The sequence below is a fragment of the Bubalus kerabau genome, chromosome 7 (genome assembly GCF_029407905.1).
Source record: "Bubalus kerabau isolate K-KA32 ecotype Philippines breed swamp buffalo chromosome 7, PCC_UOA_SB_1v2, whole genome shotgun sequence".
NCBI classification, from domain to species: Eukaryota; Metazoa; Chordata; class Mammalia; order Artiodactyla; family Bovidae; genus Bubalus; species Bubalus kerabau.
In genome coordinates this window covers 62643004-62662575 of record NC_073630.1, presented here as the reverse complement: position 1 = coordinate 62662575, position 19572 = coordinate 62643004, and the positions used below count along the sequence as shown (strand labels likewise).

General features: G+C 36.6%; 1 protein-coding gene across 18 annotated transcripts in view; it reads left to right on the top strand.

Moving 5' to 3' along the window:
• The window catches only part of RFC1 (replication factor C subunit 1), a 126853-nt gene that overhangs the window by 68902 nt on the left and 38379 nt on the right, over positions 1-19572 (top strand). For 12 of the 18 annotated variants that reach the window (XM_055588300.1, XM_055588306.1, XM_055588308.1 and 9 more), the window contains one exon: positions 1971-2119. The exons of 1 other annotated variant lie outside the window; for it this stretch is intronic. Coding sequence is in view for 5 of the 17 variants with exons in the window: in XM_055588297.1 (XP_055444272.1) it covers positions 1997-2119 (123 nt within the window). In the remaining 12 variants the exon portion in view is untranslated. The remainder of the gene's footprint in view (positions 1-1970; positions 2120-19572) is intronic. 5 more of the 18 variants (XM_055588297.1, XM_055588296.1, XM_055588298.1 and 2 more) reach the window with 1 other exon arrangement.

The following is a 19572-nucleotide window of genomic DNA, read 5'->3' as shown; positions in this document are numbered from 1 at the left end:
AAATCTTTATAGTAGTAATTCTTTGAAAGTAATGTTATAAAACAGAAAACGAATACAGATTAATTTTATATGAAAGATCACCTCATACCTATGTAGATATAGACTAGTATCTACATATATTTCATGCATTCATGACATACCTTTTTCTTAATTTTTTTTTTAGTATTTCTAAGCTATGTGGTTTGTCTGTTTTTTCAAATTGTTGCAAATCTCCAAAATTTTTTTCAACATACTTATTTGAAAAAAATCTGTGTAGAAGTGGACATGTGCAGTTCAAACCCATATTCAAGGGTTAATTGTATTTTTAAGATAGGGAACATACATTTTTATGCGTGCCTTTTATGGTATGCTAAAATAATGGTAAAAGTTTTAGATTTTGATTTTTTTGGAGAAGATCTATTCAGTATGAATTCTTAAAATTAAGAATGTAACCTAAGGAAGCATTTATAGATTATCAGGATTTTGACAGTGATAGCAAAGGTTCTAAAAGTACTTGAATGTTTATAGTGAGTCTTTTACTGCTGTATATAATAAAGAATTTGAAATAAGTACATATCCCTATTCCCCAGAAGTTTACATCTTTTGGGAAAGTGGAAATATAATTGATACATTTTAGAACTGTATGAGCCAGGATTTATAAAAGCATGGTGAGAGGAAGAGGAGGGACACTGAAATTTCTGAAATTCCTATTTTGTACCAGACATACACTAGGTATTTATACTTTGTCTTGATTTGTATTTAAGTGCTCTGGGTAATTAGACTGGGGTAGACAGAATAATCGGAGAAGGCAATGGCACCCCACTCCAGTACTCTTGCCTGGAAAATCCCATGGATGGAGGAGCCTGGTAGGCTGCAGTCCATGGGGTCGCTAACAGTCGGACACGACTGAGCAACTTCACGACTGAGCGACTTCACTTTCACTTTTCACTTTGATGTATTGGAGAAGGAAATGGCAACCCACTCCAGTGTTCTTGCCTGGAGAATCCCAGGGACGGGGGAGCCTGGTGGGCTGCCGTCTATGGGGTCGCACAGAGTCGGACACGACTGAAGTGATTTAGCAGCAGCAGCAGACAGAATAATGGCCCCTAAAAATGCCCACACCCTAGTTACTAGAACCTGTGAATATGTTCAGTTGTATGGCAAAAGAGGTGATATTAAAATTATAGGTGACATTAAGGTTGATAATCAGTTGACCTTAATGTAGGGAGATTATCTGGATGGGCCCAGTGTAGTCACAAAGAAGAGCAAGGCAGAAGAGGTTTAGAAATTGACTGTGGAAGGAGGTCAGAAAACTGGAGAGATGGCAGTTTGAGAAGGACTCGGCCTAATGTCACGGTCTTTGAAGATGGAGGAAGGGAGGGGGCTATGAGCTGAGGCATGCTTGCAGTCACTAGAAACTGGAAAAGACAAGGAAATGGATTCTTCCGTATAGTATCCAGAAGGGATCACAGCAGTCCTGATGCTTGATTTTAATTCAGAGACCCAAGTTGGGTTTCTGACCTCCAGAACTGGGAATAATACATTTGTGTTGTTTTAAGCGAGTAAGTTTGTGTTGATTTGTTACCACAGCAATAGAAAGGCTTAACCACTGGGTAGTGATAATCTATCAGAATTTAAAAAAGAGATTTGTTTGGAAAAGAATCTCAAGGAATTGATTAATAATAATCACTTGAATCCCCTGGTAGTCTAGTGGTTAGGACTTGGTGCTTTCACTGCTGTGGGCTCAGGTTCGATCCCTGGTTGAGCTAAGATCCCACAGGCTGTGTTTCATGGGAAATAAAATAAAATAAAAACCCCACTTTAAAAGCAAACTATATGGGGGTAGGGTAGGAGGGAGGTCCAAGAGGATGTATGAATATGGCTGATTCACTTGTCTTAGCAGAAACTAACACAAGGTTATAAAGCAATGATATATTCCAATAAAAAACTTAAAAATAAAAGCACACTATATTAATACTATTTCTTTTCAGAGTTTTTATTTTCCTCTTGTATTCAGATTCAGAATCAGAGGAAACAGTACAGGTAAAAAATGCCAAAAAGCGACCAGAAAAATTGCCACTGTCTTCTAAACTTGCTAAAATCCAACAGCAGGATCCTGTTACGTACATTTCAGAAACAGGTAAGGGAACTAAATATGTTTGTTTTAGAGACAAGTGCAAGGTGTATTGTGTTCTTGAGCTTCTCTTGGTATCTAAATGTATCTCCTTCACTTTGAACCGAACTTCAGTTGCCTTGTTCTCTGTGTAGAATTGTACTTAGCAGAGGAAAGCTGTAATTATCTTTGGCATTTCCTGTGAGTTCAGGGCCAATAACAGGGTAGTTGTTTCTTGGAATTTTTTTTAAAGTGCTCCATATCAAACCATACATGTTGATACAATGTCTTGAATCATATATTAAAGTATTATTGGATTGTTTAAAAACTTTGGTGTTTTTTTTTTACCTTTTTAAGTCGTAACAATCTTAAGAATATAATGACTATGCAAATTTGTGCCTTCTAATCTATAATCTTGTGACTTGAATTCCTTATATTCTCTGGTGACCCTAAAGATTTAATAGTGGCTTTAAAAATATGCTTGTTTTTGTGTTTATATTTATTTGATCTTTTTTGAGTGGTCCAAAAACAAGACATTTATAAATGTACACTAATCTTAAGATGTCGTAGTATGAATAATTGTCATAGTATATAAATAATTGCAGTATTCTTTTATAGTGAGAGGCCCTGAATTACATTGTCATCTTAGGGGAAAAAAACTTAGGATGGATTGTTATAAAGTCATTTTGATCTGAGCATTGTTAACTCCTAGAGGAGACTGTCTTCAAATTCACAGAGCCTGTTGAATCAGTTCCTAATAAAAATGTTTGGGGGCCATGAGAGCATCTGATATACCTCATTGGTTTGTTCATCTTGAGGAGAACCTCTGGCAGCATTATTTTTAGCACTCAGCTACTTGTGTTGCCAGTGAAGTGAATACACCTGGTTTGAAGAGATAGGGTAAAAACCACATAATTATTTCGGGACAGCATGTTGCAACTTATATTCAGCAGGCTTTTATTGATTATCTTTTCCATCCTGTTTACTAGGAGCTGGGGATATAAAGGTAGAACTAAAGACTGCTAACTACTGTAGGAATTGCCTGAGGCTGCAGTATGCATTAGTTAGTGAGAGAGCTTAATGGAGAGGGTAAGATTTGGTCTAATCCTTGAAGGATGAGCAGGTGATGGAGGGAAAGAATATGTCTGGTTGTTGTTTAATCTCTCAGTTGTGTCTGACTTTTGCTACCCAATGGACTGTAGCCTGTCATGCTCCTCTGTCCATGGGATTTCCCAGGTAAGAATACTGGAGTGGATTGCCTTTCTTTTCTCCAGAGGAATCTTCCTGACCCAGGGGTCAAACCCATGTCTCCTGCATTGGCAGGCAGATTCTTTACCACTGAGCCACCAGGGAAGCCCTTCTGGTTAATAGGATGGGATTATTTAAGACAGAGCATCCAGCACAAGGCTTGATATGTTCGTAGGACCCCAAAGAGATTGCTTGCCCACATGATGAGAAATAATGAGTGGTATATGAGGCCAATTTAGGGAAGACCTTGAAAACTAGGTGGAAGAATTTAGTTTAATGTAGCAGGGAAAATGGAAAAATAATAATTGAGGAGGCTGAGACTCGTAACGGTAATCTATGAGTGAAGTAATAAGTATTTTAAAAAGGTACCAATAGTAAGGGACTGATCTATAAACATTTGAGAGATGAGTTATAGATTAGGTTTTTGGGTTGCCTGTGGTTCAGCCATGCTGTCTATGATTTACTACTAGGATAATTGGAAAGTTGATGTTATTATCCTGCTTATGTTTAATTTTTTTTTTTATTTTCTAGCATCAGCTTTATTGAGATAGAATTCACATACCCTCCAATTCACCTTTCATGTTTTAGTGTTACTGGAATTTTATTATTTATTACATGTTTGAGCTGGTACTTGAGAGCATGAAGGTACCCATGGTAGATAAATTGGTCAGTAAGTAGGGAATGAAACAGGATAACACAGTCCCTGTGTTATAGAAGGAAGCTGAAAGAAGCCCTGCTTGGGGGATACATCCTTGGTTCCTGTCTAACTCTAAAGGGCTAAAGGTCAGTGACTCTGCCTCCTTTTCTGTAAAGCAAAAACTCTAATTGAATAGGACGATTGGGACGACTTAACAGGGTGATGCACATGAAAGGGCCAGACCCAGTGCCTGAAACATAAATAGCCAGCTGTCAAAAGGGAAACATAAAAACAAAGGAAGCCCACAGATGAGCTTTGCAGGCTCTCTGAAACATTTGCATATTTGATAAAGTTGTTCAAATACCAAAGGGAAAATCTAAGTGGCATGAGCATATTTTCTATAACATTTTTTGTAAGCTGAGATGTTTCTTCATTATGGCTTGTGGCAGGTTGACTTTTGAACGTGTTTTGTTGCTAAATATGTGCTCAGGCACGGTGTGCAAATGCAGTCTTCCATTAAAGGGCCCCCTCTTAACATCTGGCCACCTTTGTCAAGTTTTAAATATGTGGGAGGGATGGTAAAACTGGTAAGGTGATAGGTTTATTATGTAACTGAAGGTGGTGTGATCAGGCTTTCCCAGTGACACCCTGAAAACGTCAAAGTTAGTGGGCAGACAGCAATGGCCTTCAGCGAGGGATCAAGGCTATCCTTGTCTTGTGATTTTTAGGTACACAGAAAGGTCAGACAATTTAAACTCTGGTCACCGATTTTCTTTAACATGGGACTGTTTATTTCAGAGCAAGTATTTTTGAATGTTATTTTCTGAGGAGATAGCTGACATCTTATCTGAAAATTTTATGACCATTAGACAGTATTTAGGTCATTCTGCCAAGGGTACGTGCGTGTGAAAGTGAATGTTTTCTCCTGGTTTTATCAAAGAATCTTGGGGTACAATGTATCCATCTAATATGATGCTATTTTCTGGTTTTTCTTAGAATTAAGATATAGGAAAGAAGCTAACTTTTTTTTTGCCTGTTTTATCTTCTCATACTTTTTTATACCTTCAAATGATAGGTGAATAGGAGAAAGATAAGCCCTTTTCCTTCCCTTCATAAAAGAGAATGAGACTGTTAAAAGAAGTCCGCAATAAAATTAGAGTAATGAGATCAGAAATAAAATGAGTTTGTAAAACATAAAAGTACAGCTTGAAATAAACTTGAAATTTCTTGACCACAAAATAATCTTTTTATTCATTTTTAAAGCTAAATCTATAATTTTTCAATGATGATTATGAATAAATATTAATATTATAAATATAAACATCATAAATTTAAATAAAATGTGTGGTAATAATAGTTTACAAATAAAAATTCTAACCTAAAATTGTTTTTTTATTTTATTTTTTTTGGAGTTTGGAGCTTCTTGTGGAGAAGAATTATATGATTCAGTTTTAATAACCTATTCCTAAAGAAATGATTTTGCTTTACTATTCCATATTTTATCTTTTATAAATCAGCTTTTTTTTTTTTCTTACAGTATAGCATGTATAGTGATTAAGAGCATGAGCTCTTGAGTTAAACCTCCTACTGCCTGGGTTAAACCTTCCCTATGTCCTATTTTCCTTGTTTCTAAAATGAGGGTATTACTAGTGCCAGCATCAGAGGCTTTTGTGCTTGAGCAGATGAGATAATGCTGGACAAGCACTTAAAGTAGGGTCTGGTACATATGAAATGTTTTGACTTGATTGTTTACCTACATCTGCCTTTAAAGATTATGCTAAAGACATTTGCTTTTGCTTAGCTATTTAGGGCTTCTTTTGATTATATAACTGTGCTTCAGAAATTTAGAAATTGTATTTGACCCACTTACGTTATAGATGCTCTCTGACCAATATAGGAACTACTACGTGTGTCTGTGGAGCACTTGAAATGTGATTAGCCTAAATGGAAAAGGTGGTATGTGTGAAGTGTAGATTTCAAAGACTTTAAAAAAGATAAATTATCTTATTAATAATTTTTTAGCATCAGTTACATGTTGAAATCATCTGAATATTTTCGGATAGATGAAATATATTGTTAAAGTTAGTTTCATCTGTTTGTTTCTACTTTTTATTTATTCTTTCTACTTTTTAAAATGTGGATCACATTTTATTTCTGTTGCATAGTGCTTTATAAACAATGAGAAATATATTTAGGAAATAACATTACTTTAGAAAATAACCTACTTAACCTACTTCAGGTGCTTTTCTTTGTACTATCATATGAGTCTTTAGGCTATATTATTATACAGTTCTTCAGGCTTACCATTTAGCTCCATGACATACTTTTCATCATCACTTTGTTTGACTAAACTTATCTTCTAATACTTACTGATTTTTAAAGTACTTTAACTACATTAGTTTCCCAGATTATAGGAAAGGGAAAAAATTCTTTATATTATTATACATATCTTCATAGCAACTGTTGACTGTAGTGGGATGTTTTTGAAGGTTGGTAAAAATCCAAAGTACTGGGTAAATATATTTACTTTTAGCTGTTTAATGAAGTGAGAGACCTTGAGTTTTGTTTGGCAAAAGGTGACCTTTTACTATGCAGTTTCATCAGGAGCTGTGGGTGTTTGCTTGAAAATAGTGAGGGTTTTCCATGTCTTGAGAATTATTTATGACTGGTAATTTAAAAAAGTAAATTTTTTTATTGAAGTATAGTTGATTTGCAATGTTGTATTAGTTATAGGTGTACTGCAGAGTGAATCAGTTATGCATATATCTACTCTTTTCTAGATTCTTCTCCCATATAGGTTATTACAGAGTATTGAGTAGAGTTCCTGTGCTATACTATAGGTCCTTATTTGTTATCTATTTTATATATAGTAGTATGTGTATGTCAATGCCAGTCTTCCAATTTATCCCCCCTTCCTCCTCTAGTAACCATAAGTTTGTTTTCTCTATCTGTGACTCTTTCTGTTTTGTAAATAAGTTCATTTCTTTTTTTTTTTTTTAGGTTTCACATATATGCAATATCATGATATTTGTTTTTCTCCGTCTGACACACTTCGTTCAGTATGACAGTTTCTAGGTCTACCCGTGTTGCTGCAAGTGGCATTATTTCATTCTTTTTCACGACCGAGTAATATTCCATTGTGTATATGCACCACACATTCTTTATCTCCTCCTCTGTTGGTGGACGTTTAGGTTGCTTCCATGTCTCGGCTTTTGTAAATAGTACTACAATGAATATTGGGGTGCATGTCCCTTTTGGAATTAAGATTTTCTCTGGGTATACGCCCAGGAGTGGGATTGCTGAATCATATAGTAGTTCTATACTTAGTTTTTTTGTATCAGTTTACATTCCTAGCAATAGTGTAGAAGACGTCCCTTTTCTCTACCCTCTCTCCAGCATTTATTATTTGTAGACTTTCTGTTAATGGTCATTCTGACCTGTGTGAGGTGATATCTTGCTATATTGTAGGTTTGATTCATATTTCTCTAATAATTAGTGATGTTGAACATATTTTCATATAATTTTTAGCCATTTGTATGTCTTTTTTGGAAAAATGTCTATTTAGATCTGCCCATTTTTTGATTGGGTTTGGGGTTTTTTTTTATATTGAGCTGCATGAACTGTTTGTGTATTTTGGAGATTTAATCCTTTGTTGGTTTCTTTGTTTGCAAATATTTTCTCCCATTCTGTGGGTTTTTATGACTGGTAATTTTTAGTGAGCACATAATTCCAGAGGCAGAGTGCTCTTACAGTTATAATTATTTGGGGAACATTAAGTGGGAAAAAATTGGGAATGTGGTGTTCTCTAGGTTTACCAGGCAGTATCCGTGACTTGGGAAAATAGCAGTAGAAAATATTACTGGAGATGTATGTGTTAATTTTTAATGACCTATAGCTTTGTGTACTGGATAAATGGAAATGGATTTTATATAGGATAGAGACCTTCTCTTAGACTTGTCAGGGAAACCCAGCATGACTGAGACAGAATTTCTTTGAAGTGAGGGGAAACTTAAGAATTATATTTCTTTCATTATACTTGTTCAAAAACTAATATCGATTTGTGCACTAAGACTATAAAAGAAACTAAGTTTAGGTTTTGGAGGATGAGTATTTACATTAATATTATATAAAATTATCTAAGTAACACATTCTCACTGAAAAAGAATTAATTCAAATAAAAAATATTCAATTCCTTCTTCCATCCCTTTTGCCTTACATAGCTATATAAAATGAAAGAAAGTGAAGTCGCTCAGTCATGTCTGACTCTTTGTGACCCTATGGACTATAGCCCCCCATGTTCTTCTGTTTGTGGGATTTTCCAGGCAAGAATACGGGAGTGGGTTGCCATTTCCTTATTGAGGGGATCTTTCCCACCCAGGGATTAAACTCAGGTCTCCTGCATTGCAGGCAAACTCTTTACTATCTGAGCACCAGGGGACAGATTAAAAAAAAAAAAAAAAAAAAAAATATATATATATATATATATATATATGTACATATATACACACATGTATGTATTTGAGAGCAGCATCTTGTAACATTTCTGTAGCTTGGTTTTTCATAACTTAATGTCTCCCTCTTTTCCTCCTTTCTTATCGCCTTTTCTCTCCTCCTTCCATCCCCACCTGCCCCAGCCTCTCTTTCTTTCAATACAGAAAGATCCGTATCTCATTCTTTTAAACTTCTGCATTTAATTTAATGGTATGCATTTAGTTTTTCTCATACTCTTATTTTGGATATTGGATTATTATATGAATATCCTTGTTTATGTTTCATTGTAAGAGAACATATCTAACTATCAATAAGTGGGCAGTTCACAATGAAGAATATGATCACTTTAAAGAGAGTAGTAGGGCTTCCTTGGTGGTCCAGGGGCTAAAACTCTGCTCCTAATGCAGGAGGCCTGAGTTCGATCCCTGGTCTGGAACTAGATCCACATGCTCAGACCTAGTGCAGCCAAATAAATAAAATTAAAAAAAAAAATAGTATTTCTTGAGATTCAGTGGTATTCATTTTTAAGAATGTAGTTCATCCACCTATATTATGAAGAATAGAATGGGGCTTCTACTCTTTGATTCTCAGGTCCAGAAAAGGAACTTTACATTGATTCTCATTAAATTTCTTTCTGAAGCTCTTGACATTTTTATCTTGATTCCAGGCTTTTGTATTCTGATTCTGTCATCTATTTCTAAAATTTTAACTTTGAATACTTTTATTGAATAATAGTAAATTCTTTGGACTTCTCTGGTGGTCCAGTGGCTAAGACTCCGCACTCAAAATGCGGGGGCCGGGGTTTGATTCCTCATCTGTGAACTGGATCCCACATGCTGCACCTAAAGAGCCCATATATCCTAAGACCTGGTGCAGCCAAATAAATATTTTAAAAATGTTAAATTCTCACTAATTTATTTATTTAACAAATGTGATGGTTCACCATATATGCCCAGCCGTGTACTGGACAATCTATAAAACAGATAAGAGAATAAAGTTCTGTCCTATTTTCAAGGGCTTATAAACTATCAGATTATCTCTTTTAAGTACTAAAAATTGTAATATAAGGAAACAATTAACAGTGATAGAAATATCTTCCAAAGATATTTGGGCATGAGAGAAATTGCTTTTATTTTGGAGGTTCAGGAAGCATTTCCTGGGAGAGAGATTCAATTTGTAAACTTTCATAGATTTACTTAAACTAGATTGTTACTACCTAGTATTATGTTACACCTTGTATTTTCTTAATTATAGTGTCATCTGTGTAGGAATCTCTTACTCTACTTGAAACCCCTGTGTCCACAGTGAAAGGCAGGGGGAGCTCAACCATAATAATGTTAACATATGTTTTGTCTCATATGGTATTGTAAATTTTTTTCAAAGCAGTGTTTTACAGACTTCATGAACAGAATAACATTATTATATGGCTTGTATTTTTTATCTGTCTCATTGATCTTTAAAACTACCTTATATTCAGGGCTGATTTACCTTAGGAAAACTTACTTTTGAAAGAATCAACTTTCAAACCATTACACAAACCTTCACTGTGGATGAATTCTGTAGTTCTTTGGAGGTCCCCATCCACTTTTTTTTTTTTTTCATATCATCTGATTTCATATCTTCCAATTTGATGAACCTATCTATGTACATTTTCTGGATCATAGTAAAATGCAGGAGATACAGGAGATACAGGTTCAATCCCTGGCTCAAGAAGATCCCCTGGAGTAGGAAATGGCAACCCTCTGTAGTAATCTTACCTGGAGAATTCCATGGGTAGAGGAGCCTGGCGGGCTGTAGTCCATGGGCCAAAAAGAGTTGGACATTACTGAGTGACTGAGTGCACGTGTGCACACACACAAAGAAACCTTTTTCAAAATGGACATGATCCATTATCAGCACCCTGGATACAGCTTTTCAATTTCTTTTGAATAGCTGTTCAATTACTTATGAATTTCAGAAACCACTGTTACTTATCTTGTATTTCTCCATTTTGCCATAAATCAGTACTTCTTAATCAAGGGTGATTTTGCCTCCCAGGGGAACTTTGGCATATCTCGAGTGCTATTTTTGGTTATCACAACTGGTGGATCCTGTAGCATCCAGTTGGTAGAGGCCAGAGACATTATTAAACATCCTACAATGCAAAATGTCAATAATGCAGAGGTTAAAAACCCTGCCATGGCCTATCAGAAGACAGTTTTGGTAGATTCTTTGTTGAAATCCAGACATCCCTGTTTCTACTATTCTTATCATCTACAAGTCCTATAACTCAAGGAATAAATGATGGCTTAGGCCAGTGTAGTGTCAGTGAGTCCTCTGCTTCTATTAAATACTTTTTTTTGTTTTAGTTTTTTAATTGAAGTATGGTTGATCTGCAGTGTTGTGTTAGTTTCTGCTGTACAGCAAAGTAATTCAGTTATACATATATGCACATTCTTTTTCATATTTTTTTCCATCACAGTATGTTGATTATAGTTCCCTGTGCTATACAGTAGGTCCTTGTTGCTTATCCATTCTATATGTCATAGTTTGCGTCTGCTAACCCCAAACTCCCACTGAAGCCCTTCTCCACCTCTGTCCCCTTTGGCAACCACAAGTTTATTCTCTGTAAGTCTGTTTCTGTTCTGTAGATAAGTTCATTTGTGTCATATTTTAGATTCCACATGTAGGTTGTATCATACAGTATCTGTCTTTTTCTTTCTGACTTCACTTAGTATGATAATCTGTAGTTGCGACCATATGGCTGCAGATGGCATTATTTTATTCTTTTTCATGGCTGAGTAGTATTCCATTGTATATATGTACCACATCTCCTTTATCCATTCATCTGTCAGTGGGCGTTTAGGTCGTTTCCATGTCTTGGCTATTGTGCATAGTGCTGCTTAGAGCATTGGGTGGGGATGAGGGTGTGAATGTATCTTTTTGAATTATAATTTTGTCTGGATATATGCCCAGGAGTGAGATTGCTGGGTCATGTGGTAGTTCTGGCTTTTTACTTTTTTGAGTAACCTCAATACTGTTTTCCATATTGGCTGCACCAGCTCACATTCCTACCACAGTGTACAAGCGTCCCCTTTTCTCCACCCCCTCTCCAGTATTTGTTATTCGTAGACTTTTTAATGATGGCCATTCTGACTTGTGTGAGGTGGTATCTCATTGTGGTTTTGATTTGCATTTTTGTAATAATTTGCAGTGTTGAGCATCTTTTCATGTGCCTGTTGTTTTAGTTGCCAAGTTGTGTCCAGCTCTTTTGTGACCCTGTGGACTATATTGCCTGCCAGGCTCCTCTGTCCATGGGATTTCCCAGGCAAGAATACTAGAGTCGGCTGCCGTTTGCTTCTCCAAGGGATCTTCCCAATTCAGGAGTTGAACCTGCATCTCCTGCATTCACACGTGGATTCTTTACCACTGAGCCACCAGGAAAGCCTGCAGGTGCCTGTTGGCCATCTGTAAATACTCTTTTTTTGAACTATTCTTGATATTGATGCATAGAATTGTCACCAAACCTTTTTGGTTCTATTGTAGTTAGGGATTTGCCTTTTTCGTTTTGAAATTAGGACTCTACTTATACTCTTTAATCTTTAGAGACTTCTTCCATTTTATGTCATGATTCACAGGTCACTGATACCCTTTAGCAATTTTTATTCACAGATTTATTTTGACTAAAGCATCATTATAAGAGCTCGATGCTTTTTTAAAAATATAAGTTTATTTATTTTAATTGGAGGCTAATTACTTTACAATATTGTATAGATGCTTTCTTGAAATATTTTTTGCCTACTTTGCCCTTTATTCCTCTTTCAATATTTGACCTGAAAAACTTTAGTGGCATATGGAGAGGGAGAATTTAAAAGGACATACTGATAGTGAAGCACTAGAGTATCTGGAATGATCATTTGTCTGAAGCAGCTCTGAAAGTGAGCAGACTTGTTGGTTGTTATCATGACATGTATTTTGTTGTCAGGCACTTGTGAAACTAGGAGAGACACAGGATTGTATTCCAAAATGCTAAGTAGGATTATGTTATGAAAATGTCAGCAAGTACTAATAAAACAATATACGGTGATTTATGCTTAGTTGTTACACCGAAACCATAGTCGTTCGTTCTCTCACATGCAGGGACTTGGAATGTGAATGGAAGTGGGGAATTGCGTTGTTGAACCACTCCCTAAACGCTTCTGGTCAGTCAGGTTTCCTTCTATAACTGGTTTCATGCCTTAGAAGCTCTGGAAAATGTACCTGTGGCCAGTTGTCCAAGCCTTCCCTCCCCTAACTCCAAACTTCCTTTTTCTTTTCCTGAGAGATGCAGTGGAGATGGAGGAAGGAGGCCAGTAAGTAGTAAAGTATTCCACTTTCTTCTCCTGTATTGTGCTTTCTCAGTAATTGAAACCAGTCGTGACTTTCCATGGACTGTTATTCCTGCTGTGGTGGGGACTCTGTGGTAGGTAACATCACAGCACAAGTCAGTGCTTTTATCTCTTAGTGACAAATATCATTGCTTACCTACCTCACTGTATACCTCATGGATTATTAAATATTTTTATTCTTAAGATATAACTGACTCCATTTGATTGTAAGAGGATTTATTAGTAAAGAATCATGATATCTTTAATTTTTTGATTAAAGATGGTCAGTCTTAGTTTTATTTCATTATACTGAGAGCTATCTGATTCACCACAGAGTATCTGATTCTCACGCTCCATAAGTTTTGCAGAGGTGGTATGTGTAATTTATCTTCTGTCCACTTAATTGACAGATATTTATTGAAGATTTGAAATATGCGTGAATCTTTCTCTTTGTCTATAACCAAAGTTACAGTTGGGATTTTTGACTCATGGAGGTATTAAAAAAGAACTTAGTAGAGAAAAGCTCTAAAGACTCAGATTCCCTTTTTAGCTTTTGACTTGTTGCAAAATAAAGTATTTTAAATCTCTGTAACCAGATTCTCTAGCATGGTCTCCATTAATTTGGTTTCTGTGTGTTTCACACTGAAGGAAAAAAATCAGAATCCCAAACTCTGAGCAGTAGGAACGTCAGAATTAGATTTTTTTAGAGAGCTGCACATTATTTTTTTGTTCTTTCATTTGTTACCCTTTTAAATAAATGAATGTATCTAACTCAGAGTGGCAAAGCAATCTTCTTTTCTAGGCAGTTTCTCTGCTGTGTGTTGGATAATGCTAGTTTACGTGGTGACTGTTACCATCTTTGAGGTTATGTTGTATATAAATAAAAATAAATGGTGTTTTTAAAAGGAGTCAAATATCCTGGGGGGAGATTCTGAGTGTTCAATTGCCAAATTTTCAAGTAGGTCATAGAAATTTGACTTAGATTTATTTATCACTACTTTATTATAAGTTTCTGGGAGGAAAAGAACACAATTTTGCCTTTGGCTTCTGACAAGGCAGAACAAATTTAGGTTCATTAGAAAACAAGAATAAATGTTAAAAAAGGAAAACAACCATAACTTTATTTGGCATGTTTCATCCCTATACACTGTGTAGAATTGTAATATACTTATTTTACGTGAGGTTGGTCATAACAACACCTGTTAAATGATGGTCTTTGTCAAGCAGCTAGTTGCATTGTTCTGATCCCCGGCCTTTTTTGCCTTCTAGAACTTCATAATATTTTGGTACAGGTTTTGAAATATATAGGAGGAGCCTGGTAGGCCGCTGTCCATGGGGTCGCACAGAGTTGGACACGACTGAAGTGACTTAGCATGCATGCATGCATTGGAGAAGGAAACGGCAACCCACTCCAGTACTCTTGCCTGGAAAATCCCATGGACAGAGGAGCCTGGTAGGCTGCAGCCCATGGGGTCACTAAGAGTCGGACACGACTGAGTGTCTTCCCTTTCACTTTTCACTTTCATGCATTGGAGAAGGAAATGGCAACCCACTCCAGTGTTCTTGCCTGGAGAATCCCAGGGACAGGGGAGCCTGGTGGGCTGCCGTCTATGGGGTCACACAGAGTCGGACACGACTGATGCAACTTAGCAGCAGCAGGGCCAAAAGAGTTTTAGGGGTCTCTCCAGGTGGCATTAGTGGTAAAGAATCCACCTGCCAATACAGGAGACAGAAGAGGTGCAAGTTCAATCCCTGGATCAGGAAGATCCCCTGGAATAGGAAATGGCACTCCACTTCAGTATTCTTGCCTGGAAAATCCCATGGGCAGAGGAGCCTGGTGGTCTACAGTCCCTGGGGTCGCAAACAGTTGGACAAGACTGAGCATGTGAGCTCAAAGGGATTTTAAGCTGGCTAGTTCAGAAGTCCTAAGATAGAGCAGCACTGCTGCTTTGTTCAGGTTTTCTGGTGTCACCAAGGCAAGGTGACAGCATGCTCTCAGATACGCCTGTGACTTTTTCAGTGTTACCTTGATGAAACCCTAAGAAACACAGGGTCGTGAATTTGCGTTTGGGTGTTAGTTTTCCCCACACAACTCTAAAGACTCTGGAGAAGTGCACAAATCACAAGGCACTAAATAAGTATTAAATTAAACATTAATTTTTTTTTCTTCTTGCATAACTGTATTTCACTAGAATTGCTCCTGCTTTCCAGGCGCCTGAAGAACCATTTTTGGTGTGGTTAGTAGAGAAAAAGGAATTTGGATACAATTTCTTCTTAGTACAGTGAAAACATACTTGATATTTCATGCAGAATGTTTCTTTTTTTTTTTCTTGAGAATTACATTTTACTTAGTATTTATGAAAATGTTTATAAAATTATGTTTGTGTTTAGGTATAATATATTTTTGGAATCTATAGCTTGAAGATATTTTTAGTTTTAAATTTTTAGTTTTAAATCCATGTATTCTAAGCCAAAATTTCAGAGAGGGACTGTATTACCCTCCACCATTGTAAAGAGATCTCTAGTAGAGAAGGCTATGAAAAGAAACTATTTTAGGAATGATGTTTAAGGCTAACTTAAAAGAACAAAGTGATACATTTTTGGTTTTCCATGAACCTATTATATGATTGGGCTTCCCTTGTGGATCAGATGGTAAAAAAAAATTTGCCTGCAATGCGGGAGACCTGAGTTTTTGATCCCTGGGTCGGGAAGATCCCCTGGAGAAGGGAATGGCATTTTTACCTGGAGAATTCCATGGACAGAGGAGCCTGGCAGGCAAGCTACAGTCCATGGGGTCGCAGAGATTCAGACACAGCTGTGCAGCTAACACTTTCACTTTCATTATATGATTAGATCACAATTTATATAACCCTTCCAGTTTTAAATACTTTTGTTGCTTACATTTTTATGTTCTCAATAGTGTGATGAATATATTTGTATATAAATATTTGTCAGCACCTCTGATTCACTCTAAGAATTACTATGCTAAATGTTATGAACTTCTTTGCCAAATTGCTTTCTAGAAAAGTTGTGCTAGTTTACACTTTCATAGTTAGTGTTTATATTAGTACATACTTATCACATTCTCACCAGTACTGAGTACGGAAGCTACAAAATCTATGTGACCATTCACAGATTCTCAGAATTATAGACGGAAAATCTGAAGAGTTTGTCTGGTCCAACATTTTATGTAGGAGGATAGTGAGTCTCAGATAATTAAATAAAATAAGTTGAAGTCAGGTTAGAATTTTAGTTTTCTGGATTTCTTATTCAGTATTGTTTTTATCAGAGAATACTGCTTTATTATTTATTGAATGTTTATTATAGCATGATGAGTTGCTATACTGGGCAGTTTGATTTTTAAAAATCTAATCTTCCCAGTAACTCAAATGGTGAGTCGTTTGAAACTGTTTTACCATTTGTAGGGAAGAGGAGCTAAAGAGGAGAATGAGAGCAGTCTTCAAATGCTGAATGTGAGAAAAGGAAAATAGGTAGAATTCACAGGGAAATATTTTGGCTTAATATAAGGAAGAGCTCTCCTAAGGAGTACAGTAAGTGCTATTCACTAAAGAGAGAGGAGGCTGTGTTGGGTTTCACTGCTCTATTTTGAAAGTGTTTAAGCCAATTCTGTGTTTGCCAGGAATGTGGAAAACACATTCAATACATGTGGAGTCCATCTATTGACTAAGAAAACTAGTTGACTAAAGGTAGTGGATTCTAAAGAATGTGGTAGAGTACCTGGCATGAAGTTGAATGCCCAATAATGATAGCTATTATAAATTTTTATTATATCATATATTAGATAGATACCATGTAGTCCCTGAAGCTAGTGACAAAATAAGCAGAGATGTTAATAAGTAATGAAAGAAGTAGCAAAGAAAAATGGGGAGAGAAGCTAAAGCCAAACCTTTCTGTCTCAGAAAGCCAAAGGGACAGAGTTTCTAGGAGATAGTCGATTTGTTGTAAATATTAGATGTAGGTTAAAAAGAAAGACAAATATAATATAAAGATGAAAAACATACGATGAAAGAAATTAAAACCACCCATAATCCCCAATCTAGAGATAAAAGTTGCTCACATTTTATTCTTTTCAGATCTTTGAACATGAATTTAAAAGCATAAATGAGTAGATTTAGGTATATCACTAAACGTCTTGTTGTATATCTTTTATCACTTAAACATAAGCATATCTTGATGTCAGTAAATATGTATATGCATTGTAACTTTCTGTCGGAGCATAGAATCCATTACAGGATTGAACATAATAGTAGATATTCTGGTAATTTGTTTTCCCACTTTATGAACAGTGTTCACTTACCTCTGTCTTTGGTGCCACTTCATAGCTGAGGCTGTCTTTTTTGCCTCAACTGTATTCATCTTATATTTAGCTATTATTTTCGGCTGCCCTGGGTCTTTGTTGCTGCACAAGCTTCCTCTGGTTGCGGTGAGCATGGGCTCCTCTCTAGTTGCGATGCGTGGGCCGCTTGTGGTGGTGGCTTCTCTTGTGGCAGAGCATGGGCTCTAGAGCGTGGGCTCAGAAGCTGTAGCACAGAGACTTAGCTGCTCTTCAGCATGGGGAATCTTCCCCGGCCAGTGATCAAACCCATCTCCCTTGCACTGGCAGGTGGATTCTTAACCACTGGACCAGGGAAGTTCCAGTCCTTTAATTTTTTTTTCATCTTTTCTTACCCTCTTGCAGTCTGTTCTTTATACTTTTGAATGGACAAATGCCATGACAAGCATTTTTGTACATACATCTTTGTATGTTTTTTGTTTGTTTGTTTGTTTTTTGGCTGCAGCATGTGGGATCTTAGTTGCCTAACCGGAAGTGAACCCACGGCCCCTGCAGTGAAAGCGTGGCATCTAAACCACTGGATCCCCAGGGAAGTCTGTTTTGTTTTTAGACTAATTAGTTAGAGGTGGAATTGCTGGGTCCGACTAATGGGTATGCATAGTTGAGATTTTGATATATATTGCAGGTTTGCCCCCATAAAGGTTTTTTAAAGTTTACTATTTTTAAATACCAGAAGATCCTTTTGCATATATGAAGGTCCCATTTCCCTATACCCTTGCCAACAATCTTTTTAATCTGATAGTCTTAGAAATTCTGGATCTCACTAAATTTCATACTAGTCTGTTACCTGTGAATATTTATGAGATTGCTAGAGAAAGGGTTAAGCTAGGGATTGCAAATATCGCTAATACCGTTGTTTCCTTTTCTGGGGTAGCAGTGGTTGATCTCGTCTGAATTAATTCCTTAAGGACAGTTATAATATTTGCTATACAAATGAAGTTCTTGAGTGAAGGGGGAAGAACTATAACAGAAAAACATAGTGCATAACCTGATCCATTCAGTTCCAAGATTTTCTGTCATACTGCTTGTATACATGGGTGGATGTAGTGGAAATTAAATGTTACTGCCTTTGACATTTTTAAAGTGAGGGAAAAACTAGTAGAGGACTGTCATTTCGTAAATACAATTTAATTTATTTTTCTCCATTAAAGGAGTCCTTCCTGCCCAAAAGTACAGTTGTTGAACTTAAACCAAGTAAAAATTGTAAAATTTAATAAGCTCTCAGATATGATTGGAAGTCTTATATATACTAGCTATGCTCTTAATTTTGCACTTATGGCCTAAGGAGATGTATTGGATGTCCACACCTAGGAGCTTCCAGGTTTGTTGTTTTCTTATTTTTATTAAAGCTAGATATCAGTGATTTTGTTTTGAATCTTCTTTTAGAGGCATTTTGTGCAATTTGTTTTGGCTGCTAAGGGAGAGTAGTTGCTGAACACCGATGGTTTGCCTGTGCTGCACCTTAACTGAGTGTAGGGATTTAAAATCGACAAACAAGAAATTATTAAAAAAATTGTTTGGGTTGCTATAACAGTTCATTTTGTTGTTATCTTAGAAGGAGAGAAGTTTCAGATTATATTCTCTGTGGTTACTAGGACTGCTGTGGGTGATCTGCGTGGCCGTTGTACCTACGTGGAATGGGGATAATGTCACCTAGACTTTGCAGAACCATCTGAATAAGATGGCAGGGAAAGTGAAGGACTGATTGTCATGTAGGGAGAACAGATATATGAGAGACTGAATTTAGTCTGTTGACTCTTGTCAACACATGGTTAAACTGAAATTCGGCAAGTGTATCGAACTTTGCATTGTGCTTAGAAGGATTGAGCGAATTTTTAATTTAATCTTGAAGGTAGATTGGCTATAGTTGAAGCTAAGTAAAATGAGTATGTTTTAATTAAAATCTTTGGTTGCAGGTTAAGAAGAAAACCTAGCTTGTTGTGAGCAAAATGGAATTTATTAGGTCATTGTTGAGTCTCATTGAATGTAAGAATAAACCTTTAGCACCTTAGTTTAAACATGTGAGTTCAGCAAAACGATTAAGGGTAAGATTGGACCCACCTTGTTCAAGTGCCCATTCCTTGTCCAGTTTGTGATGGCACAGAATATGTGCATGAGTACTAAGCTGCTTTAGTTGTGTCTGACTCTTTGTGACCCTATGGATTGTAGCCCACTAGGCTCCTCTGTCCATGGGATTCTCCAGGCAAGAATACTGGAGTGGGTTGCCATGCCTTCCTCCAGGGGATCTTCCCGACCCAGGGATTGAACCCGAGTCTGGTATTCTCCTGCATTGGCAGGTTCTTTACCACTAGCGCCACCTGGGAAGCCCTATGGAATATGGAGCCATCTAATAAATATATCTGTGGTTATAGGAGGCCATTGGGATGTCAAGTGGGGTGTAAGT